Source organism: Clytia hemisphaerica, unplaced genomic scaffold, assembly GCF_902728285.1.
Source record: "Clytia hemisphaerica strain Z4C2 unplaced genomic scaffold, Clytia hemisphaerica genome assembly, whole genome shotgun sequence".
Lineage (NCBI taxonomy): Eukaryota > Metazoa > Cnidaria > Hydrozoa > Leptothecata > Clytiidae > Clytia > Clytia hemisphaerica.
Window position 1 is genome coordinate 818,246 of NW_027103808.1, and position 25,001 is coordinate 843,246.

A 25,001-nucleotide genomic window follows, 5' to 3' on the forward strand; every position below is an offset into this window, starting at 1 on the left:
TTGTTTCGGATATAACCGTGTGTTGATTTGACAGTGTATAGTTCTTTCATAATCTTGTCTCTGGTTTACGGTCTGGTCCAACTAACTCGTCTGTAGGGATATTCGTCCCTGTATATGCGAGTGCATCAATTTGCTCAATACGAGCGCCTTATATTGTCCAATATACAGTCTTCAATATATTTCTGTTATTTTTATCCCCACTAGCTGAAAAATTCCACCGGGTCTGTGAGAAGGGGGTGTTTTTATATTTGAAAGTTTTCATCTGGATTATCCAATTGTTATTTAGCAAATCTATACTTTTAATATTTGCAGCATTAAAAAAAACAATACCAATTATGGAAGATAAAAACAAAGAAAAAGAGCAAAAGAAAATCATAGTGGTCGGAGCTGGATTAGTAGGATCATTACAAGCTTTATATTTCGCACAACGATCATACAACGTACAAGTTTACGAATACAGGCCTGATCCACGAACCCAGGCTAATGTCGCTGGTCGTAGTATCAATTTAGCTTTATCCAAACGTGGTCGGGAAGCGTTAAAAGGGGTTGGTGCCGAGGAGCATGTTGTTAAGACTGGGATCCCAATGCATTCCCGTATGATTCATTCTCACGATGGGAAACAGTCGGCGATTCCTTATGGGAAAAAACATCAATATATCCTATCCATCGATCGTAGAGCGTTAAATGAGCATTTAATTAGCTTAGTGGAGAAACATCCTAATGTTGATTTCCATTTTGATTCGAAATGTGTTGATGCCAATATCAAAAACACCGAGGTGACTTTTCAGGATAAGGAAAGTAAAGTGGATTCTATTGAACAAGGAGATTTGATTGTTGGATGTGATGGTTCTTTTTCTGGCATCAGAAAACAACTCATGAAATTGAACAGAATGAATTATTCTCAGGTAAAAACCTTATGATGCTTAAAGAGGCCTCCTCACTACCTTGTCAATCTTTTTACGCCGGTCCTAATTTAGAGCCAGCCCCTTTTAACGCCGGCCCTTATTACGCCAAAGCTTTTCAATTTTGAGCTCGGCCTTAATTGAATTCCGATCCCTTACGCCAGCCCTTATTACACAAGCGACAAATAATAACACCGATATGCATCTCCCTGGTTTAGCTCACTAGGGGAAACATGTGTTATTGTAAGTATCAAACAGTAAAATATTTTGGTTATTTTTAAGGTATATATACCACATGGTTACAAAGAAATCGAAATGCCACCAGGATCAGATGGTGATTTCATAATGGCTCCCAATTATCTTCACATCTGGCCACGTGGTACATTCATGATGATTGCCTTACCCAATCAAAACAAAACATTCACGTGTACTTTGTTCATGCCCTACGCCATTTTTGATCAAATCAAGACCGAAGAAGACATCATGTCTTTTTTCGAACGTGAATTCCCTGACTCAATTCCTTTGATTGGTAAAGAGAAAATCATCTCTGACTACAAGACCAATCCGGTTGGTGATTTAATCAGTGTTAAATGCTCACCTTACCATTACCAAGATAAATGTGTTATTGTTGGAGATGCTGCTCATGCGATGGTACCTTTCTACGGTCAAGGAATGAATTGTGGATTTGAAGATTGTCTGGTGCTACATCAAATCCTTGATAAACACAATGGCGATTTTATGGCTGGTTTGGAAGAATATTCGAGAACAAGAAACCCAGATGCTGAAGCAATCATTGATCTGGCAATGTATAATTATTTAGAAATGAGGGATCATGTCAATTCTAAATTATATGTCTTAAGAAAATATTTTGATGGTTTTTTGAATTGGATTTTACCAAGGCACTGGATTCCATTGTATACAATGACCACATTCACCAGAATTCCTTACCATAAAGTTATCGAGAAAAGTAAAAAACAAGATCAAATTGTCCAGAAACTTATAACTGGTATCAAAGTCCTTAGTTTGATTGGTATCTCTGTGATTGTTTATCAGAGGAGGGAAAATATTCCACCGTTGGTTAAAGACTTTTCAGTATTCACGGTAAATGTTCAGGATACTTTAAAAGGTATTTTTTAAATGCACATTGGATCTTCATTTATGATGCTCGCAATTTTTAGCATTTACAATATTTTTACTCTTTCCTAGAAACTAATATGTATGGTAAGCTCTAGTAAGATAATAAGCAGTTATTGGACAAAGTCGAATCCAATATATGCAAAAATATTGGGCGTGCCAGAAAAGATATTGGACGAGGCTTCGCCGAGTCTAATAACTGCTTATTATTATCCGGACATTTGTTCAGGTATGCTGCGAAGAACAGCGACACATTATTTTTTTAAATACCTTCTCACTCCATGGAAGCTATATATTCGAAAATATTGGACATCAAAGAAGCCAATCAAATGTCGCTATTTACGCGCGTCGGATAATAATTTTCTTTATGATTAGGTATATTATCTATGAATTATAAAAAAGCAAGAAATTTGAAATGACTAACTTAGGTGTATTTGAAACACGGTATAATTAATTATGACTACGACAGAAAAAATTACAAAATCGAAAAAACAATTTTTTAAACACTAGTAAAAATATTTACGATTTTATATTTGCTGAAATAGATTTTAGGATATTTTCGATATCCGCTGTATGAAGTTCAAGTTCGTCTGTATTCATTTTACCAGAGTATATCCCTCTATATAGGGTTTGAATCAAGAGTTCATTTGAAAAGCTGATTCTTCTGCAATACGACATAATCTTTGGTGAGGTCAGCTTTGGTTCAACTAATTTACTTATGGATAACATTCGAAGCACATTAATAGATTTCTTCAGGATCTTCATACTCTCTAATGCTGATTGATAGAACATAACTTTAAAAGTTAATTTCCTGTTACTAATCTGGCTCCAAAGTCTATTCAAAATAACATTCGAATTCGATTCTGTTAACACTTCCATCAATCGTTTTTCCTTCACTGATAGGATAGGCATGAATGCATATTCCTTTGTGCTCTGTTGACATCCATTACCATGTTCATTAAAGGGTGTTGTGCAATTCCAACAAAACCCTTCGTTTGAGCAAATACACATCATTACATAGCAACCACCGTTTTTCTCGATGAATTTCCCACATCGTGGACAATGTTTACCACGAACGTTCGTCTTCAAAACACGCCCTGTTGAATCAATATTACCGTATTTCACTAACCTTTCAGTAAGCGTATTAAGTTTAGCATATGTTTGACAGGATAAAGGCCAATGTGCTGTTTTCTTGCAGGTGAAACACCATGACCGATGACATTTTCCACATTGGACCTCCAATGTTCTTGACAGGATTTCAGAAGCTTTAGGAACGTGAGGGATTAATGATTCATCTACAATAACAACATGCTTGCAATCATTATTAGGGCATGATTCTATGTTTTTAGATTTCTGTATAAGCTGTTTGGTGTAACCTTTGACATAAAGATTAAACAAATCCCAAGTTACTTTAGATAGTAAAGTAACAACATCGATAACCGACTCGCATTTATATGCAAGGCATGTAATGTTTTTGGTTGATCCATTGGTGATTTTGGATTTTAAGTATTCTTTCCAGCATTCATTGCAGAATAAATGTCCACATTTGTTAAGTGTGGTGGTGTACGTTTCAGAGGAAATCTCGTTGAAACAACTTGAGCATTCTGTTGCTGTTGGAAACAAGGAGCTGGCGTATTCAGCCTGGTCATAATGGTAGAAACCTGAATCAATGATAAGTTGAGATTCTGATTTTGTCGTGACTTTTTCATCTTCATTTTTTAAAGGAATTGTCGGACCTTCAGTATCTGTTGTTGATAACCCTGGATAAAACATATCAACAAAATTGTGGAAACATATTGGTTCGTCAACGGTGAATAATTCGAGCAAATTCAGGTCAAGGTCTCCATCAAAACCAAGAAATGTTACTTTAAATGTTGAAATCGATTCTGACGTTGATTGAACTTCAAACAAAATCTTTGAAGACATCGGATCAACTTCATTCATGATGATGAATTTTCTTTGCACTGTTTGTCCTTCAACATAGAATTGTCCATACACATCATGTAAAAGGTTTTGCTCAATACTGTCATTATTAAAAGTAACAATAACTGAATTGTCCACGTCAACATTATCTTCTTTATCTGATGATTCTTGGTAAATAGATGATACAGGAGCTTCGATCTCAATGATATGTTTTTCTTTTGGTTCCACTAATAGATTGCGGTTGAATTTACGCTTGGCTTTCTTTACCTTAGGGGTTGATTTGATTTCAGAATCTTTCTTTAATTTTAATTCCATCAAATTCAAATACTGTTCTTTATATGAATATTCTATACCAAATTCTTCATCATCGGCATTAAATTCTGATTCCTCACTTTCAAAATATTGTTCATTTTCAAATACTTGATGGTCAACGTTCTGCCTTAAGGTCATCGAGTTCTTTATACGAGGATCCCAGACTCCTCCATACCGCCACTTTCCCCAGTTGTATTTCCTGTCTTTATGGTACTTTCTCTTGAAATTTGATCCTCTGACTTCTGACTCAAGTTTGAACGGATATGTTGCTGTCATACTTGGTTTTTTGATGATAAATTGGCAATCTGCGTCACTATCTCTGTCGCATCTGATATTGTTGGGTTTGCTAAATTAGTAAATTCAAATGATAAGTCCTATTTTCTTCCTTAGCAAATTCTTATATTCATAAAAAAAATGAGATTTATATTATAAAGCGGAGTCTCCATTGAATTGAAATATGTTCAAGTTATGAAAATTTCGATTCATGAAGACTAAGATTTATGAGACATTGTTGACTGACAGGAACAAGAATAAACTTATTTGAAATAAGGAGACATTCGAGTAGTAAAGGTTCGAGTTCTGGAAACTCGGGTATACTTACAAGGAATAATTTTGTTCTGAGCGTCCTTCCGAGTCTTTTACAGATGATACACACATTCTTGCTCTTCGATAATGAGAATTGTAATACGGTAAGGTCTCTAAAATCTCGATTTTCTTGTCCGTTTTACCAAATTTAGCTTCAAGCTGCCCTTGCAGTTGCCAGTTCTTCCTTTTTTTGAGTGAAAATTCAACATTTCGAACAACTCTTGGCTCTTGGTTTGGATTATTTGATATTTGTTTTGAATGGATTATATTTTCATTTGATCTTTCTTGGATAAAAACGCTATCTCTTGCCTCGTTGATGAAGTCTGAAGAGAGAATTGTAGATTATATTTGAAAATACAGACTACATTATAACATTTTACCGCGCAGACGTAGCAAACTGTCATTACATAGTCTATAATATCCATGGACACGGCTTCTCTACCTAGCTCGAGATATTGAGGTTCAAAAAGTGCAAAAAGTGGACAGAATAGCTGTTTCTGGCTGAGAAAGACTATTTATAAAGGTCAATAATTCGAGTTAAGTAGAGAAATCATCTATACTCGCAATATATCTCTAATCTTAACTTTCTGAGAGCTTTCCAAAAATATACAACATATCTCTCTTTTCTCAAGCTAAAATTTTCATTAAAATTTTACCCTATGATTTTTTCCTGAGACACGAAAAACACACCAAAGTGTCCGAAAAAATTTCAAATTTAGTAAGTAAATTTGCGACCCTGTCAGACATATTATATTTTCTGTTAGGCCCACTCTTCCTGAATCTAAAAATGTAAAAATCACGATGAAAAAATTTGAAGGGGAAGAAAATGAGGACTTTTGCGAAGAAGAGTATTTCAACTTTTAAAAGGACCTTATTTTCGGCGAAGAAAAAACGTTTTGAAAACTTTTTTTCACGAGATGGTGTATCTCTTGTCGAACAAAAAACAATTTTCCGATCAAAATCCGTACCCTCCTTTTGCGTAGGTTTTGACCTCTCCCCTCCGAATTCCATAAAGTCATTTTTGTAATTAAATATACCAATAAGGTAATTACATTGATAGAATAAATTCACAAAAACAACTTATAAAGACGGTTTTTTTAAAAGTGTCAAGGAACTCAAAAACAAAAGTGTTAAAAAAGCCGTTAAAAAGACCCTAGGCCTAGCCAGTGGCACGTCCCCGTATCCCATTTTGTATAAGTTAATAAGTAACATAATTTCGCTTAACATTCCAATCGTTTTAAGCCCTTCATTGGTCGATTCGGGTTGATTGAACGAATATTTGAAAGATTCTTGGAAAAAAACAGTTGGGTAGTACTTTAATCGGATTAATTTTCGCGAGATTAAATTTCGCGATTTCGCGAATTTTTGCCATTTTCGCTAAATTAAAACTTGCGAACACGCGTGAGATTCCTGATTCGCGAAATTAAATCCACCACAAAACTTTTAAAATTGTATTTTTGGTGGAGAAACTAGTTCCAAGTCTCCATTTATGGCAAAAAATGGCTATTTTCAGCCTTTTTCTGGCTTATTCGCGAAATTAAATCCATGCAAAATATTTCAAAACTCTGACTTGCGAAATTAAATCCAGAAAATTTCGCGATTTTTTTAGCTCGCGAAATTTAATCTCGCGAAATTTAATCCGGTTAAAGTAGTGTAACCTGAATCAAATCTGACATCATTACGTACCTGTTCTGAAAAGATTTCGGAGGGTGTTCCCTGTATTTCCACCGTATTTCGATTTTTTCAACACCATCTTGGTAAAATGTTGTGATATCCAAAGTTCTGTATGATATAGATGTTAGCTGGATTATTGAAGAGAGTGAGCAGGCGTCACCACACTTAGCAGTACAAGTTGAAGAATTCCTCTCTCTTCTGTGGTCTTTGCTCTGTGTTGAGTTGATCCAAACTACAGGTTGAGTTTGATAAATCTGAGATTCGTCTCATATTTATGTTTGTAATGAGTTGCTCGGGTTGGTGCAATAGAGATAAAGATTGTGGTGTCAAATATTTTTTTGATGATCGAAGCAATTTATTGCATTTAGATTTCACCACTTTTTTTTTATGCCGCCATCTTGATCACATTCACTTTCGATTTCTTGTTTACATTTTTACAAAGACCGTCGACTTCGGCCCGGGATTTACATTTTATCGTTTTCCATTGGTTAAGAGTGACGTAATTACATTCGATGTCGCATGATCCTTTCACGTGCTAGACTGGCCACATAACAAACGTACACGTGGACTTGTTTACCAAATTTAATAACCGAAACACGAAATTATGGAAAAGCTAAATTTGTGATGTAAAAAATTTCGTGTGAGTTCACATCAAAGAAGAAATAAAATTATTTGTTCAACCTGGCTGAAAACTGTTTGATAGAGAAATTGTAATGTCAATTTATTAAATTTCAATTGAATATGTTATTTATTAAACTTTTATTGCCACTGTTTGCACTTAATCTAATTAATCTTCCCATTGCAAATGGAGCTGAAGACTTTTACAACCTGCTAGGAGTATCAAAAGATGCTACTAAAGCTCAGATAAGAAGAGCTTTCAAGAAAATTGCAATCGAAAAGCATCCAGATAAAAATCCTGTAAGATTCTGTTGTTTTGAATGTTAAAAATCGATTTCAAAATTTATGCTTTTGTGGCATGGATTTAAATTTTTCATGGATTGATTTTTGTGATTTTTCTCAATTTTGGGAATATTCACAAAAACTAGCTAGTCCTGGCAAAAAAATTAAAATCTGAATTTTGGCCAAAACTAACCCTCGTTCCATGTGTATTATCAGCTTTTTTAGACTTAGAGTTAGATTTTCAACAAAGTGCTGCAAAAAATCTTGGAGCAGAAGAAGAATTTATGATCAAATATATTTTCATTTTGAAGAATTTGTGCGAAAAAGTGAAACATTGAAAAGTTTCATTTTTTGTTGGTTTAATCAAAATGGGGGATTTGGAAAATTCTCTATGTTTGATTTTTCGGACAAACCCTCTGTGACTATTGGCGAGCACCTTGTTGCTAAGATGTTGGCTTGGAATAAAAAAAAAACACTGAAAACGAAAGTAAAATCTGCCTGCACTCTGGATCCCATAAGGCGGGGCCGTCCACATAGTACGTATGCACTAAAATGTCAAAAATCGAGTACCCCTCCCCCTGTACACAAGTGTACGCAAATGGCTATACCTCCTGGTAATTATGTACTTTTTCATTTCACCCCCCTCCCCTCGGTTGCAGAAAATTTCTAATTCAAATCGTTTGGTTCAGAACTTTATCCTTATTTCATACATGAAACTCAATATTTATTAAGAAACTTTTTCTATTTTTTCAGTTAGTCACACTAGCGTCCCACCAGAATGCATATCAAAGATTATTGTTGCGAAAGCGCTACTGTATATCGTTTACTTGACTCGGAAGCAAAAAATGCGCCGCACAACTTCTAAAGGGATTCATGAAAAAATAACCTGGCGCTTTTTAATGAAATTAACATTTTCAAAAACTATGAGATATTGCCTAAAATTTAAGCCAAAGATGAAAAGATTTGAGCCAAGCCAACCTTGAAAACTAATTTGAAGATCAACTTCCCAAGAAAAAGATCTACAGGGGAGACTGAACCCACCTAGATCTGTGCACTGCCGGATAGACTATTTCCTGGAAATTTTGCCGGACCTCAAACACTGACCCGTTTACATGTGCAGAATTATTTTTATTATAACGTATAAACAAGCCCTAAAAAATTGAAGAGCTGTCTGGGGAATTGAATGACGAAATTTGGTTGGTTAATATTCTGGCTGCTGCACGTTCGCAATCGATCATTTTGTCTCATTTTAAGTTTTCAAGTTTTAATTAATTGTTTTGGGAACTTGAACTTGATTCGGGTAACTCTCATCCTTTGTTGCAAAAATACATCCTGTAGATGACTGATGTTATTTTTTCTGAAAGCTTGATTTCCTAGTGTAACTAACTGTCCTTGATGTTATAAGAAGTGTAAAAGTTGACAAAAAACAAGCAAAAAAGGGCTATGAAAAAATTTTCTCTGCTTACATACATTTTCCTTTGGCCCCTCCCCTCCCCCTGTACACAAGCATACGCTTTAGAGAAGATCCATTACCCTTAGTGCGTATGTATCCTACTCTTGATATTGGAGTTTTAGTTTAAACTGACAGTGTAACATCAGACTTTTTATGATGTATTGTTTTGAGAAGTTCCTCGGTCACTCTCATCAGCCTACACCAGGGTATTCTCTGGCGTCTATCGGTAACTTATAAAGCCTGGGATACAAGGGACAGGTTTGGGCTAAAACTCCTGGGAAAATAAAAGGAATTGAAAAATTAGTTATTTATTAAAATTTCTCAAGAATGGTTCATCAAATTGCCTTCAAATTTCCAAGAGATGTAAAATACCAAAAGATATGATTATGCAGCATTTATGATGTCAAATATTGAGATTTTGGAAAATGTTGCTCTTTACTCGCTAATGACCTCTATAACTTCTTTTAAATGGTATTCAAAACAATTCACAGAGAACTACTGTGGTATTTTTACAGCCCATCAGTCAGCACTTTCTTAGTCAATTTTTGATATCGATTTGGTTAAAATGAATAGCTATCCTGATTTACACAACCAAGCCCTCTGCCATGCTTTACTCTTTCCTTTTCAACAAATTTTGCTTTTTTTATATTGGTATTGAAATTTTCCTGTACAGAACAATTGCACATTACCACCCTTGCCAAATACCTCTTCTAGAAATTTACCCCATTTTACAATTTTATAATTTAAATAGGAAATGGATATCAACTTTTGAATCACCATAAATCTCTTTTTATGTTTGACAGCAAGTGTCATGAAAGTAACCTTTAGCTATTTGATTGAAATTCAATAATCTTTCTTTTTTTATCATAGAATGATCCTGGAGCTCATGAAACATTCACAAAGATTAACCGTGCATATGAAACTTTAAAAGGTGATATTATAAACCAAAAACCAATCATTTTTATTTAAAAATTAAATATCACTTTCAGGTGATTAGGTATCACTTCCTTAGGAATCCTAGGAACCTTTTCAGATTCTAAAATATATTTGGTCAACTTTTTAGTCTACAGATGTACTATCTTTGGCCAGATATTGTGAGACCAAAACAATGGCCTTCTTACCGAAGCTCTTAATTCATACCTCTGAAATGAAACAAAGACAGATGATCAGTAAGTATCATTTTTCAACTCCAATGCATTTGTGTTTTTAATAGATGATGATTTGCGTAAGAAGTATGATACGTATGGAGAGGAAGGTTTAAAAGATGATCATTTCTCAAATCAATATCAAAGTTGGAACTTTTACAATGAACAATTTGGTATTTATGATGATGATCCAGAAATCATTACACTCAGCAAAGCTGATTTTGGTATGTAAGACATTTTATGTGTTGTTAGAGACTTATCTTTTCATTTAAAATTCCAATATAATAGTTATAATAGTAATAGTTGTCTATCATAATTATACTTCAAAATATATCCCTGAGTTTTCCTGTCAAAAGAGTATTGACAAATACCATATGTTGTAATTCATGATTTTAGCAGAAACTCCTCTGGAAAGTTATCTCTATTATGTTTTGTAACAAGCAGTAACAAGTGATAGTGATTCATGATGGTATTGATTTTACATCGAATTATAGAGCAATCAGTTTCTGGAACAGAAGATGTTTGGTTTATCAACTTTTATTCACCACACTGCTCACATTGTCACACATTGGCTCCTGTTGTATGTTACCTTATATTTTGATGAACTTTATCAGGGTGGCCAGCGATACTGGAAATACTTGAAAATACTTGAATATACTGGAGAAAAAAATTGATACTTGATTATACTTGAAATTTTGATAAAAGTGTTATTTTTCAAGTATATACTGGAAATGAAAATCTCTAGTACTGGAATATACTTGATTTTATCATTCATGATGCCGCGGAGGTCAAATCCTGGATTGGTGTCCAGCGTGGGATAACTTGCCACCCTTTTTCTTTATATTGTTTGTGAATATCCTTTTTCGTCGAGTCGATTTTAGTCGAGTATGTACTTGAATATACTTATTTTTCTTAGTCCAAGATACTTGAAAATTTTGAAAATATACTTGAAAAATGGAAAAAATGTGTGAAAATGTACTTGATTATACTGGAAATTGAATTCCCGAAATCGCTGGCCACCCTGTTTATGTTGACAGTTTTCTTGCATTTGCTCCTTGTTTTTAAGGTCAACGGGACGAGATAGAGTTTTTACAAGCTTTTATTTGATTTGGTTGGTCGTTAACCAGTAACGACCAAACAATTTTGTTACTTTTTCTAAAGAACTTGTAATTTTTATTACTTCAAATGACCAAGTATTAAAGTATCTTATAAAAACTCCATCTCATCCAAGGTTAGCTGACAAATTGGTTGCTGAACCAGTTCCGCTGCATTAGCCTTTGGATTTAAACACACTGCTCAAAATTTGTTTGTGGAGTTGGACTCAAAGCACTATTCCGATAATTTTAATAGAAATCGTTGAGTGATTATATAATTTCTATTGTTTCAAGGTACTGACTTCTATTGTTTCAAGGGAGTGACATTTCATATAATTTAGTTGTCTAGCAAATGAAAAACAGGGTTGGCTAGCTAAGGCTTAATGTTCACCGTTTGGTTACCTGAATTGTATAAATATACAACACTGTAGTGCCTTATTTACTTCTTGCAATGTAAAAATTATTTTTCAATTTTTTTACATTTACTTTTCATTTGTTTACAGTGGAGGGAAGTTGCCAGAGAGTTGAATGGTGTGATTAGGATGGGTGCGGTCAATTGTCATGATGATTGGATGTTATGTAGGATGCAAGGAATCAATGGTTATCCTTCACTAAGGATATACCCTACCGTAAGATTGTCCATTTATTGTTATAATTTCAGTAGCTTTTTTTTGGTTATGTAATGCTTTTCAAGGTTGTGTAATGTAAAGCTCTATTAAAGAAATCCAAAATCCAATCATGAATCCAATATTGATTAATATGATTTTAATCAAGAATTTTGCTAAAAATTTGACAAACACTTGGTCGAAAAGTCAAGAAGTGTCACGTTGCATTGCAGGGGTCTTAATCAAGCAATTTAATGTTTACTACTCAATCTATCTTTCAACAGGGTGAATATTACTATGGAGAACATGAGAAGGAGAAGATGATATCTCACATCATGAGCAATTTAGAAGTCGATGTTATAGACCTCACTCTAAGTAAAATATCTTTACTCTTTTATCTTTAGTCAAAACAATTATAAGGTTGAAGAGTCTTCTCTTTGAAAGGTTGTGGAGCAAGATTGGTCAGAAAGAGGAAAAGGAAAACATATTTTGCTTATATCAGCACAACATAACAATAGGGGACAAGCTGGAGTTTTTACAAGCTCTTATTTGATTCGGTTGGTCGTTAAGATGTAATAAAAGAATCTTATTACGTTTTCTAAAGAACCCGTTATCCCTATCACTTTAAATGACCAATTAGTGAAGTATCTTGTAAAAACTCCAGCTCATCTCAACAATGGGCATACACTGTCCTGATATGAAATATGCGTCTGATATGAAACGGGAACACTTTATGTAAATATAAAACCTTTAAACTCACCTAATCAATATTATTCCTTCTCAAGTGTATAATACGAATTGAATTTTTGCATGGGACCTTAAAAACTTTAAACAAAAGCTGTGAGCAATGGATTCACAATCTCGATGTCTGTGTTTTTATATTTTCACCGACTGATTAAAGCCCTCTTCACCCTTTTTAACGAGAATAATTTTGTAAGAACGGTACCTCAAAATTCAAGCCAAGACATTAGAAAAAAAAGGTGTTTTTTTATTCAAATGAGGATTTGTTTTCTCTTTTAGCAATGATCAAAGAGGTCATGCCAACAAGTGAAAGACCTTGGCTCATCGCATTCTGTGATGATGAAACTTTAAGTAAGAAAATCTTCGTAAACTTCGTAAAGAAGTTATATAAAGTAGTACTTTAAGTCCTAAAATTGTCTCTTTTTGGTCATTTTTTCTTCAAAAAACTACAGTAGATCTCCATAACTCGAGGAACACAAATTGTTTAAGTTAAGTAGATTTCGAGTTATGGAGTAAGGTTTTAAAAGACATTGGTAAATTGAAGGGTTAAGAAAAATTGTTCGAGTTAAGGAGACATTCGAGTTAGAGGTTCAAGTTGAATAGACTCCACTGTACAATTTGCAATTGTGACGACGCAAACAATAACATTTATTAATTCGCCAATTTGCTACATAAAACTTTCTTGTTCTTACGATTAAAAATGTGTTAAAGTAATACTCAGCTATTATTCTGCTTGTAAGCGGAACCTTCAACACTTGCATCGTGTCAATACTTTTATTTTTGTCTTTTAGTCCATTGTATGGAAGATAGGATGTTGATAAAACTGTCAGCTATGCTAGTAGGTTTATTCAACTTAAGTCAAACGTAAAAAACTAATTATTCAATTTGTATTATTGGGAACCCTTCCAACTGGATAAATTGTCCAAAATATCATCCCCGGTGGAAAATTATCTTCCAATTTTTGTCCCCACTGAAAATTATCAAATAAATCAATCCTCACTGCAAATATTATGCTATATTTCCCACCCCCACTGAATTTTTGGACTTGAAAACAAAAAAATTGAAATCCCAAGCCATAAAAACTATGGGAATATCAATCCTCATCGAGTTTCAGTCCGTTATTTTTCTCCCCGCTGAAAGAATCCTACCGGGTCTGTGAGAAGGGGGTGTATTATGCTACCCTGTCTGATGACTTTTTTAATTCAAATGTCATAGCTTGAAAGTGGCCCATTCTCCCTTAGTCAACCCCAATTAACAAACTACTCAAATGTAGAATATTAGTGAACTGTGCAAAAGAAATATATGTCAAATTGCATAGCTAGAGATTTAGAAGAATAGGTTCAATCCATCAAATGGAATTTTAGCGCAAATCTTAAGGCATAAGACCATGTTCGCACGTAACGGTTCCGTTTCGCTCCGAAACGAAATGAAGCCATTTTATTGGTTAGAAGTGACGTAAAACTTGAATTCATCCAAACGGAACTGTTAGGTGTGAACGTGGTCTCATTCTCCTTTCCTGGAAAAGGTCGAAGATCCGTCTCTAGCCTTCGGTGAACTATGTACCATTGTGTGTTGTGTCCGAGCATACTCTGACTGACTAAGTACTCTTCCTTTTTTGTTACAGGAAAATTTGGTACATGTAGCACGTGCCAATTGCCTGAACGATGTGAAATTATGTATGGCTTTCGATACATCTACTTCATTGAGACTCGTCAAAATCAAAGACCAGAAATTTCAACCAGCGATCGTAGGCTATTATTTTTTTTATCATATACACGCTTTTCTGTAATAACGATTGAAGTCTCAGATTTTGAAAATAACTTAGAGAATAGAGATTTGGCTCATTTAAGACCATTCTAAATCATTTGAAGTCGTTTGGTAAAAAGACTGAGCACATATACACAAGAAGAAAAAAATTAATGCTTGAATATTCTGCTGAGTCAAAATTGTCTGATATTCATGATATGCACTACTGCAATGACTTCACGAAATTATGCAACTTTTCTGCTTTTTTTCCACCCAATACGTCACTTTTTCTATTGTTTAGGTGACGTATTGGGTGGAAAATTTTAAAAGTTCTCAGAAGACTCTCCAGTGGTGCATATCATGAATTAAAAAACTTGTTGCTTTAATAACCATAAATGTTAGACTTAAGTAATATGATCCTTCATCTCAGCTAACGGTGAACAACAAAAATGTATAACTTTATGGCTATCTGTGGCTGAGATTTCTTTTTCATTGTAATAATAAGGAAAGGAAATAACATGATAGCGACCAATTTTTTTCTTTTATTTCTTCGTCAGTTGATACCAGCAACAAATGCAATAGATATCTTGGAGGAGGTGTTGAAACTTCTACCAGAGCCTGTCACTGTTAACGATGAAATGTTCCAGGTATATCTTGGCCACTATATTCTAGTATCCTATTGTCCCTTTTTACATCGCCCCTAAACCTACAAGAAATGCTATATTGGGCTTCAAAGCAGTTAACTTGAAAATTGTTGACAATTTCATTGAAGAACAATGTTTTTAGTGAAGTTTGAATGATAAGCAAAAATGTTGGTTGTTTTCATTTTCTAATCACACTACTTAAGCAGTCAAAATTAACACCGCTTCATTTCGCCGACTCGAATCAAATTTTACGTTTTACCTCTATTTTTTGCGAGCTTCAAGTATTGCGAAATTTCGGAATTCAAATCTAAAGAAAACAATCATAAATTCAATCTACTTTATACGTGTGTTATTCGTAAACATTTTTTTGGACAGAGCCACAAACCATGGGTCTCCGGTCGGAACCCCCGCTCCTAACGCTGTGAGCAACATGCCCGGGGGGGGCACTCGATTTCGAAACGACGGTATGTGCCGCGTAAAATCTGCTTTTCAAAATCGTACCCTTACAGTGCAGTTCAATATGGCTGAAAAGGTACCCTTTCAGTCCATTTTCTCTTGATTTACCCAACCCTTACAGTGCACAATATTTCTCAGCTGTAAATCTGCGTGAAAGAAGAAGCTTGGGAAATTTTCTGTTTCACAGAAAAACTGAGAAAATTATTCTTGTCAGCCGTAATTATCAGACAATAGAAATTTTTTCAAACAAACGAGAAGTAAAAACCTTTCTTTTTAACAATTATTTTGACTTTGTTTTAAAATTCGACCCTTGCAGTACAATCTCACAGAAACACACCCTTACAGTGCATTTTGGGATGCTGAAAAACCCCACCCTTAAGCGCAGCACATGACGTAGGCCAGATCATACGAGAGCCCCCCCGGGGGCAACATGAAGATAAACTTTTCTTTCGAAATAATTGCAGGGTATTCGACGCAAAGTAGCTGAAGGGGAAGAAGAATCATGGCTGTTGATTTTTCGTGAAGATTTTGACGATAAAGATCTCGAGTTACGAAAAATGGCTGGCTTGTTACCTTACCAAAAGGTAAGTGGACTTGAATTCTTATGTGTGGATTTTTTCTTTAGTGTGTTATGTTTTAGGGAAGTGTTTACTTTTATCTCCCGAATAGACGTCCCCCCGCTAATTGTTAAGAGAAAAAAAATCGATCCCCCCGCTCTTATTAAGACCCCCCCTGCTAATCAAATTCGAATAATTCAATATTTTATTACAGTGTAGATAGACCTTAAACTTGTTAAAATTTTCCTTTTTGTTAGTATTGGTTCTTATTTTACGTGTTCATTTGTTAAAGTTTCTTTTTTGTTGTTGAAATTGATATCAGTTAAAAAAAATTCTGTCATCAAATTAACCCCCCCTCTTATTCCACCCATCCCGCTTATTAGAATTTAGAAAATTTTCCTACCCCCCTGCTTATTCGGACCCCCCCCGTCTATTCGGGAGACAAAGTATGTCAGGATTTTGATTTCCTTTTGAATTTTTCTTACAGTCGACTCTCTCTCTCTCTCTAATTCGATTTTCATCTTCTTCAATCTTTTTCAATCTTCTTCTAATCAGAAAAAGATTTGAATTGCAGGCTTCGCATGGTCGCAAAAAAGAAATCTTAATTGGTTCTATTATGCGCTCACATTCATTTCTTTTAGATTGGGCAAGTGAATTGCAAAGACGAGCATGATTTATGTTCTCGATTCTATTTGAGCAAATTCCCAACTGTTTTGTTTTACAAATCCATTGGATATGAAGTTCATCATGGTAAGATTTTACATTATCGGAAGAAATTTCGTCGGTAAAAAGTGACGAAAAAATCGACTCAAAGTTGACAGTGTCAAACTAAGGGAACCTATAACATTTTCTATATTGCCTTGCTGTGTATATTTCGGTATATTTCGGTGACGAAACTTTTTACCCAAGAATTTTTATAGCCCAAAATTGGACAAAAATTGTACACGTTAAATTTTTGGCACACCCATTAAAGCATAGCTGAGAGCATTGACAGTAGGTAATAAAAACAAGCATCTGACCTTGTGTATATTTCAACGTTTCGTAACACTATCAAAGTTGTACTTAGTCCTATTCGACTTTGATATTGCTAGGACTATGAAAAATGACTCAAAGTTGACAGTGTCAAACTAAGGGAACCTAGAATATTTTCTTTATTACCTTGCTGTGTATATTTCGGTATATTTTCGTCGCCTTTTGTATTGATTTATTTCAAAACAAAAAAATAATTGATGAAAAGTCCACTTATATTGAAAAAGGGGTTTGGGTCTTGATTACCTTTATGTAATAATGATCAACTTTTACCACTTGTCTCTTAGGTCGTTACAATGCACATGATATCACCAATTTCGTCAGAGAAAGTGATTTGTCAAATGTCAGAGTTCTTCACCCAGAAAACTTCCCAAATCTCAAAGAAATAAAAGATAATTGGTTCATTGATTTCTTTGCACCGGTAAGTCTCAGACTTATTCTTATATGTCGATGTTCTTTTCAGGGATAAAACTTGAAATTTACCTCAAATACCTCACATGTTCACTTGCAATTTACCTTATCGGGGAAAACTTCGTCGGGGAAAATTTTCGTCGGGGAAAATTTTCGTCTAGGAAAAATTCGTCACTTGCTGGTAGTTGGTAAACGTTGGACTTAGGGCAAGTCTCAAAAACCTAACAGTTTACCCTAAGTTTTCGCTACCAATAGCAGCCAGATTCAGAGATCCACTTAGGACTCTAAAGTACCTCACCTCTATACCTTAAGGTTTCAGGACCTGGTTGTTACGTAATTAAATATTAACCTAAAAATTAGTTATTAAAGAAATTGTAATCATGACGTCATAATTTGACCGAATTTGGTGACGTCATGAATCGTATAATCGCTATAATATAAAAAATACATGTCAAATCTTTCCCAAATTTGAACCAAAGATGCATCTAACTGAAATGTAACTTTTTGAAAAAAAAAAAAAATTTGGAAAAATTTGATGACGTCAGCAAAAAATTGCATTTTTCGATTCTTTGCATTTTTTGCTGACGTCATCAAAATCTTCAAAAAATTTTTCATTGAAAAGTTCGGCACCATTAAGATGCGTCTTTGGTCCAAATTTGACAAAGGTTTGACATGTACTTATAGAGTTAGAGCTAATTTACGATTTATGACGTCATAATTTGATGACGTCACAATTCACACTTTCTTTAATAATTAATTTTTAGGTTAATATTTAATTACGTAACACCGGGTCCTGAAACTTTAAGGTATAGGTCATCTAAAAATCCATAAGTGAACCCCTGAGAATGGGTGCTATTGGTCGCGGATTCGGGATTTGTGATTTTTAAAAATCTAGACACGCCCTAACTCACCCGAATCTCTCACAACCCCGGTGGAGTTTTTTCCATTATCCCACTGCGGGGACAAAAATTTCAATAGAAATCCAAGTGTAGAAATTCTATTGTTCAAAAAAATCCAGTGGGGTTTTGGTTTTGGGGTGCAATTTTTTCTATTGAATTACGAATGGGGATTAAATCAAAGTCAATTTTGAGGCTGAGTGAAATTGTAGGGTATTTTTCCCACCGAATATGTCACAATAAATTTCAGCCAAAGCTGAAAAACTTTGAATTTGATAAGGTCTGTTGTTATCATTACTTTATTTTTTTTCAGTGGTGTCCACCTTGTATGAAACTATTACCAGAGTGGCGAAAAGCTGGCAAACAGATAGGTGATTCCATTGCCAAGTTTGGTACTGTTGATTGTACTATTCATAAAGATCTTTGTCTAAAGGTAAGCCGTAGCCTTATGTCATATCCTTATTTAAGGATAAATAATTTTACTAAATGGTTTTAACTGTTTTTACTATTTTATTTTAGAACCTGAAGATGAATCCAAGGATTCAAAATATATTGTGAAATAAAATAAAATTGCCGGTCCAATATCATTGATATCCTTATTTGCTAACATAAACAGACCCCTAATATTGAATCATGTGCAATGGGGAACCGTTTAACCTCTTCAAATTTAAAAGTCTGTCAGTAGAAGCCAGAATCTTATTATGAAAAAGCACTACAATGAGCAGAAAGATGTAGAGTACCACTTTTTAAGTTCTTGGTAAGAGCTGTCCAGGAATTAAACCCTTTTGTTTATGAGTTGTAGCAGAATACCTTGCTTGACAAAAGTTTCTGAAAAAGCATGTAGAAAAAAGATTACTCAAAACAAATGCTGTTTGTTAGAATCTAGAGAACACGTGATTCGTCAGGTTTTGCAATTAATTTGACAATATTTTTTATCAATCACTTCTAATTTATTATTTTGATTTTCATCATCAGCAAAACGTGCGGTCGTACCCTACCACCATCTTTTTCAATAAAACAGAAGAAGCACACATTTACAGTGGTTATCACTCTGCAGAGGATATCATTGCTTTTGCCGAGGTAAGTCCGGACTTTATCTGATAGTTTGATGGCGGATTGGCGGCCGCCCACGCTTAAGCTCGAGTGAGCCCGATTTGCCAAAATCTGGCCTCTAGCTCATGGGCTAAAAAGAGCGGGCCAATTTCCCATCGGAGAGGAATGACAGTCGGCCTTTGATGCCTTGCGCTTAAAGCTAAAAATATTTCGGTTGAACCCGCCAATCCCCGAAAACAAGGGCTGGGTTACCAGACCTCTAGCTGCAAAATCCTTGACGCGGTCTTGCAAAATTCCGTAATCTTAACCTTCCAGATGTTGAAAATTTTATCGGCCTTCAGAGCTTTAGCGTGTCGGATGAAAATAAAGCCAGATAAGTTGGGACTTTAGGGATCCTTGATTTTGAGGGCTCACACTTCTATTTGTGGATTATTTTCCGAATCTTATCACAGCCCGTTGGAACCCCTTCCCAAAGTGTGGACGGCAATTTCTATCGAAATCCCAATGGGAATAGAAATTTTATTTTTCTCAGATAAAAAAATGCAGTGAAGATGGTCTTGGAGTAAATTTTTTTCCATTGAATTTCGAATGGGGATAAAAACAGGGTTCATTTTCCAGTAGGGCTGAAATTGTATTGTATTTTTCCCGCCGGGAACGAAATTTTGGCCCAATTTTCCATTGGCATTGGTTCCATCGGGTTTATGATACAGGGGTATCTGCTCGCTCTGTTTAACGATATTTTTCTGTGCGGACACTTGCCTAGGCTTTGAATTCCAGTAAAAAGTTTATTCGCCAGTTCGTCTGCCAAAGTTAACTCACGTCTTTTTTAACTTAGGACGTTCCACAAACCTTGTGAAATTCTTTCGTCGAAGAGTTAATCTAAATTAAAGTATACGTTTTCGAAGTTTTAGCATATTTTTCAACTTCTTGTCTCAGGACATTTTGAAACCGCCCGTTATCGTATTGACGCCGGAGTCATTCGAGAAAAGTATCAATCAAAAAGAGCTTGGCGAGACATGGGTAGTTGATTTCTATGCACCCTGGTGTGGTCCTTGTATGGAGCTAGCTCCTACTTATCGACAATTGGCCAAAGTAAGTTTTATTTACCATCTGAAATATTCTATCTGAATCTACTTAATCATATATCAATGCCTTCCCTAAATTCAAAACACTCTATCTGTGTTTATATTTGCTTTGAGAAAAAGCAAATTTTTTGAAAGTGTTCCTTTTACTTGGGGTCGAAAGCTAAAATGAATTAGAAAAAAAGAAATTCAAATGATATTACGATTCATTATGGCATATAAGAGGTATAGAGGTACAATGCGGAAAAGGGTGTCTGATCCCCCGTCTTGACATCCCCAATGCAGAAAGACGCCCACCTTAGGTTTTATGGTTTCCAGGTTTTGCAAATACTTTTGATTACTACCAAAGAAATTCGAAGCAAAAATTGCTTCATCATTTGACCAACCAGTGAAAGAAGACTTCTTGTGGACCTCGCTTTCTTTCTTTCTATCATCACTTCTGAGAAAAATTTTTAGGCCCTTTCTTGAGTACAGTTGAGCCTTCGTAACTCGAGCATGCATGGGGGAAACACAAATTTTTCGAGTTAAGGAAAGTTCAAGGCTTCTGGCATCCACTAACGGATTTGTGCTCCTTATATTCTTCCTGTGGTTTTGTAGAGGTCTGTTATTCAGACTAGGAAATTTCGAGTTAGGGGATAAGGTTCATAAGGCATTGTTAACTGAAGAGACGGGAAAACTTGTTTGAGTTAAGGAGATATTCGAGTTAAAGAGACTCTACTGTATTCCAATGGGAAAGCAAATGTAATAGCCCATGTTTTCACTCTTTCTTCTTTTTTATTGCAGAGGCTTTACGGTGAAGCAACGCTTGCCACTATCGATTGTCAGAAATATTCTTATTTTTGTAACACACAAAACATCAACACTTATCCAACCATTCGTTTATACTCATACCAATCCAAAGATGCATCGCACTACGCGTAAGTCTTCGAAAAAAATTTTCTTTTAGTTTGGTGAGGTGCAAAAAAGGTTTCAATTTTTTTTTGCCTAAAATTGAGTCTTTCACTAAAGGTAAAGGTTCTAAGGTAAAAAACAGGCTTTTATTTGAAATAATTTACTAAACTAGCCAAAGTCGCTGAAATTTGTTTTCGCTAAATCTAGTTTCGGTCATCCTTCGGTCACTCGTCTATTTGTTTGGTACTGGTAAAATTATTGGGGAGTCGAACGCATTATCGACCCTTTGGAAAGTTGCAGTAAGAATTTGACTACAGAATGCAGTGTTGTTGTTCGAATTAATGAGACATTCGAGTAATAGAGGTTCGAGTTATTGAGACTCTACTGTATTTTGATTTCGAATTACTAAAGCCGACTCCATGATTTTTAATTTTCCTCGCTCATATATTCTTTTACCTCTTTTTTTGTGTTTCATATTCCTACAGACGACACCAAGGCTGGAGAGACCTCGAATCCTTATACACTTGGGTCTTCCAACATTTCCCTTCACTGGTGGCTGAAGCAGACTACCAGACGTTTTATGACGAGATTTTGAATAGTAATGATGCATATTTGATCGACTTTTATACTTCTTGGTGTGGCCACTGCCACACGTTTGCACCTCATTACTCCAAATTAGCTAAAGTAAGTTGTTCTTTACTATCTCCGAGAAGATTCTGATTACTCCACGTAGACATGTATGCACTCTAAAAAGGCCTTAGCTCTCCGTTTTGTCTTTCTTTCCAAGTCTAAATGTCATTGTTACCAACTTCCTTCAATTTGTAGGACTGGTTTTCAAATTCAATTTCATAACGTGTACATACATTGTTACTTAGTAAATTATGCTGAGGATAGACCTTTTCATAAACTACGTCACGAACATCACTTGCCTCATTTTCAAACAATTACCATTGTGATTATGTCCCTTGAGATATTAAATGCTTTCTTTATAAATAGAAAGTAGTTCTAATAAAATCAACTGGGAGTTAATCACCATGGCAATAATTTCAAAACGAGACAAGTGATGTTCGTGATGTAATTTATGAAAAGGTCTGTTATTATGATGGAGAGGAAAGGTGACTTTTCTAGGCTAAATATTGCATTCTCACACCCAGTCCCTTATTTCTTTTTTTTATAACGCTAACGACTCGTATCACTCCAATCAGTAATAAATCAAAAACTGGTGTGCGTAGCTCTGGATACGTAAAATGAGGTTAACAAAAAATCTTATTGATAAATTGCAATTTTTATCCTCCCATAGCGTCTTGAAGGTAGAGTGAAGGCAGTGAAGATCAATTGTGAAACGGAATACGTCGTGTGTCGATCGGTCGGTGTTAGATCTTATCCCACCGTCGTCTTCTTCCCTGGTGTTCTTTACAAAGGAATGAGCCAGGTGAGTTTTCATTGTGACGGAGTGTCCTATCACTCGCTCATACGGTCGCGTTTTTACGGTTTGTTTTTTTTCTTCTTAAAAATGTCATGTTGCCATGAAGTTTCTCTCTGTACTAGCAAGTCACTTATTCGAACTGCTATTTTCGAACTAATTCCTTCATTTTGTAAATCCGAACTTACTCGGTCCCCTTGGTATGCCATTTCGCCTTCATTCCCTAGACCCTATATATCAAAAGATATTACGGTTTACCCCTTTTGATTTCTACTCTGGATTTTGAGGGGCGTGACTCCTCAATATGGAGTGAAAAGACCTGGAGTAGGTTATTCGCTGTGGTTTTAAGATGCGGTAGCTCAGGTGTCAAGGCGTCAGCGCCTAAAACCGGGGGCTCCTGGTTCGAATCCCCGCTCCTTCCAATGTCCCGTTCAGTTCATAGATAGCCAAGCTGATTAACTGTGGACCACGTGAAAACAATCGAAAGACAGTCTTTCCACGTTGAATATCGACTCTATATATTTTTGTTCAATTTTCAGGCGGTGACAGGTGTTCATTTAAATTCACTGGACACTGGTTATTTGCACGACACTGCTCTTCACATGCTGGCTAATCATCAGAGAGACCTGGAACGAGTAGAAAAAGAGGAAGTGAGTGCCTCTTTCTTTCTTTTTGTCTATATCTTATATTCCCCTTGTTAAGAGTGATATTATTACGTATGTAAAATCTCTCAGTATTCCATCAGTTTTATGACATCCAAATTGTTGCAAATGATGTTTTCGGTAGAAAAATAGAACAATTTGAATAACTTCGTGATGTCATTGTAATGGTGCATTTCAAATAAAGAAATTGCATCATTACCTGATTAGTTTGTAATGTCATGCTCTACTAACTAGATAACCTAAGTAAAGATCTAGCGGCGTCGCGACCAATGTATCATTGGATAGACTCCATAGAGGCAGACATAAATCAGACGGCGCACTCGTCACATTCGCAACATCCCATTATAGCAGAACGTGATGTGAGCAGAAAGGATGTTTTGTTATGAGATTCTATATTTCCCTTACAATTTTTAGAGCGGTGAAACAATGACTTTTTCATCCACAACCACCCAAACACCACCGCCAACAACGCCCATCCAAGATGAAGATGACGAGAGCGGTTATCAAACGTTTGATGTTCATATGAGCGGAGACGAGGATGACGAACAATCGTATTATATGCATTATGAACACGACGAATTTTAAATGTGTAGGCTCGCAATTGACCTTTTCATAAATTATTTTAAGTGCAACGGTTGCCTCGTTTTGAAACCATTTCCAAGGTGATTAAATCCCTCAAACTTCTTATGAACTCCTCTGGGAATCGATCACTATAGGAATATTTTGAAAACGAGGTAAGCGTTGCTCGTGACATAATTTATGGAAAGGTCTATCGTTTTTTTAAGGATTAAGCCTTTTTTATAGAATTTGAACACATTCAAAAATAGAAAACTCAAATCGGTGAATAATTTCACATAGGAAGCAAGTTGAAGTTGTAAAATTGCAGGACTTTAACCCGTGGTCGGCAGCCAATTGATTGACGTAACCGTTTTTGAAAGTTCGTTTTAGATATTATACCGGGTGTCCCAAAAAAGCTTTAGATGTCTTCAAATGGTAATATATTGACGTATTTTTGTTTAAACACTTCGAACTTTTAAGGGTTTCTCAAGAATTCATATTTATATCTTTGTGCGAAATTTCAGGTAAATTTTATTTGTTGATCGAGAAATAGAGTAACAGGAGGTCTACAAGCAAACCTGCAGAAAAATAAAAAAATTGACGTCGTTTTTTCGATTTGATTTTTTTATTAAAAAAACTTTCTTTTAATCAGTGATTTTGGGACACCCGGTAGTTTGAGGGCTTCTGTGGTACATTATTTGATCAGGGATTAAGTGTTCAATTTTTTGGCATATTCAATCCACATGAACATATAGCTTCTTAATTCAACATTGAAAAGAATGACGCTAGTGATGAACTCTGGCCCTAGCCTGACAGGATTTCAATTTGGCCTGTTTTTAGTATCGAGGATTGCGAATTTTATGAGAGCGTGAACTTCTCATTTTTTTTATCAAGATTTCAATAAGAATACAAATCTTTTGATTTCTATATCAAAGGGACTTTTTTGTTATTGATAAAACTGCTCCATGTTAAAGTCGCTATTCTAGATGCTAAAGATCTCTAATATTGTGGACGGTGATTGAAAGTTAAGCTTCACCGGAGGAGAAGCTCTTTGAATTTGAAAGATTTATGAAGAACATTCATATTTTAAATTGTCATACAAAGGAGCATTCAAAAATGAAATTA

The 25,001-nt window shown here is 35.2% G+C and overlaps 3 protein-coding genes across 3 annotated transcripts; 2 read left to right on the forward strand and 1 right to left on the reverse strand.

Annotated features, from left to right (window-relative positions):
* Positions 1-291: 291 nt before the first annotated feature.
* Positions 292-2,128, forward strand: LOC136806527 (kynurenine 3-monooxygenase-like). The gene is made up of 2 exons (XM_067063115.1): positions 292-905; positions 1,185-2,128. Exons 1-2 carry the CDS (start codon positions 336-338, stop codon positions 2,037-2,039), a joined length of 1,425 nt encoding a protein of 474 aa, XP_066919216.1. The 5' UTR covers positions 292-335; the 3' UTR covers positions 2,040-2,128.
* Positions 2,129-2,452: 324 nt separating this feature from the next.
* Positions 2,453-6,975, reverse strand: LOC136806526 (uncharacterized). The gene is made up of 3 exons (XM_067063114.1): positions 6,543-6,975; positions 4,873-5,179; positions 2,453-4,617 (listed from the first exon to the last, which is right to left on the reverse strand). Exons 1-3 carry the CDS (start codon positions 6,607-6,609, stop codon positions 2,556-2,558), a joined length of 2,436 nt encoding a protein of 811 aa, XP_066919215.1. The 5' UTR covers positions 6,610-6,975; the 3' UTR covers positions 2,453-2,555.
* Positions 6,976-7,142: 167 nt separating this feature from the next.
* LOC136806528 (dnaJ homolog subfamily C member 10-like) lies at positions 7,143-24,467 on the forward strand. The gene is made up of 21 exons (XM_067063117.1): positions 7,143-7,448; positions 9,754-9,814; positions 10,097-10,252; positions 10,523-10,608; positions 11,626-11,751; positions 12,012-12,102; positions 12,748-12,819; positions 13,260-13,306; positions 14,093-14,215; positions 14,772-14,861; positions 15,779-15,898; positions 16,513-16,621; positions 17,188-17,321; positions 18,521-18,640; positions 19,183-19,287; positions 20,197-20,352; positions 21,126-21,259; positions 21,719-21,917; positions 22,534-22,665; positions 23,196-23,306; positions 23,733-24,467. The coding sequence occupies exons 1-21, from the start codon at positions 7,272-7,274 to the stop codon at positions 23,901-23,903; spliced, it is 2,520 nt and encodes an 839-aa protein (XP_066919218.1). The 5' UTR covers positions 7,143-7,271; the 3' UTR covers positions 23,904-24,467.
* The last annotated feature ends 534 nt before the right edge of the window (positions 24,468-25,001 follow it).

What these genes read in the sequence shown, in the direction of transcription:
- LOC136806528 (XM_067063117.1), top strand. Translation starts at nt 7,272, where the DNA reads ATGTTATTTATTAAACTTTTATTGCCACTGTTTGCACTTAATCTAATT. An exon ending in CACTAAGGATATACCCTACC is followed by an intron (nt 11,752 to 12,011) that starts GTAAGATTGTCC and finishes ATCTTTCAACAG; the next exon opens with GGTGAATATTACTATGGAGA. An exon ending in TAAAACTGTCAGCTATGCTA is followed by an intron (nt 13,307 to 14,092) that starts GTAGGTTTATTC and finishes TTTTTGTTACAG; the next exon opens with GAAAATTTGGTACATGTAGC.
- LOC136806527 (XM_067063115.1), top strand. Translation starts at nt 336, where the DNA reads ATGGAAGATAAAAACAAAGAAAAAGAGCAAAAGAAAATCATAGTGGTC. An exon ending in ACAGAATGAATTATTCTCAG is followed by an intron (nt 906 to 1,184) that starts GTAAAAACCTTA and finishes GTTATTTTTAAG; the next exon opens with GTATATATACCACATGGTTA.
- LOC136806526 (XM_067063114.1), bottom strand. Translation starts at nt 6,609, where the DNA reads ATGGTGTTGAAAAAATCGAAATACGGTGGAAATACAGGGAACACCCTC. An exon ending in CCGAAATCTTTTCAGAACAG is followed by an intron (nt 5,180 to 6,542) that starts GTACGTAATGAT and finishes TTCTCTCTTCAG; the next exon opens with ACTTCATCAACGAGGCAAGA. An exon ending in TCAGAACAAAATTATTCCTT is followed by an intron (nt 4,618 to 4,872) that starts GTAAGTATACCC and finishes TTACTAATTTAG; the next exon opens with CAAACCCAACAATATCAGAT.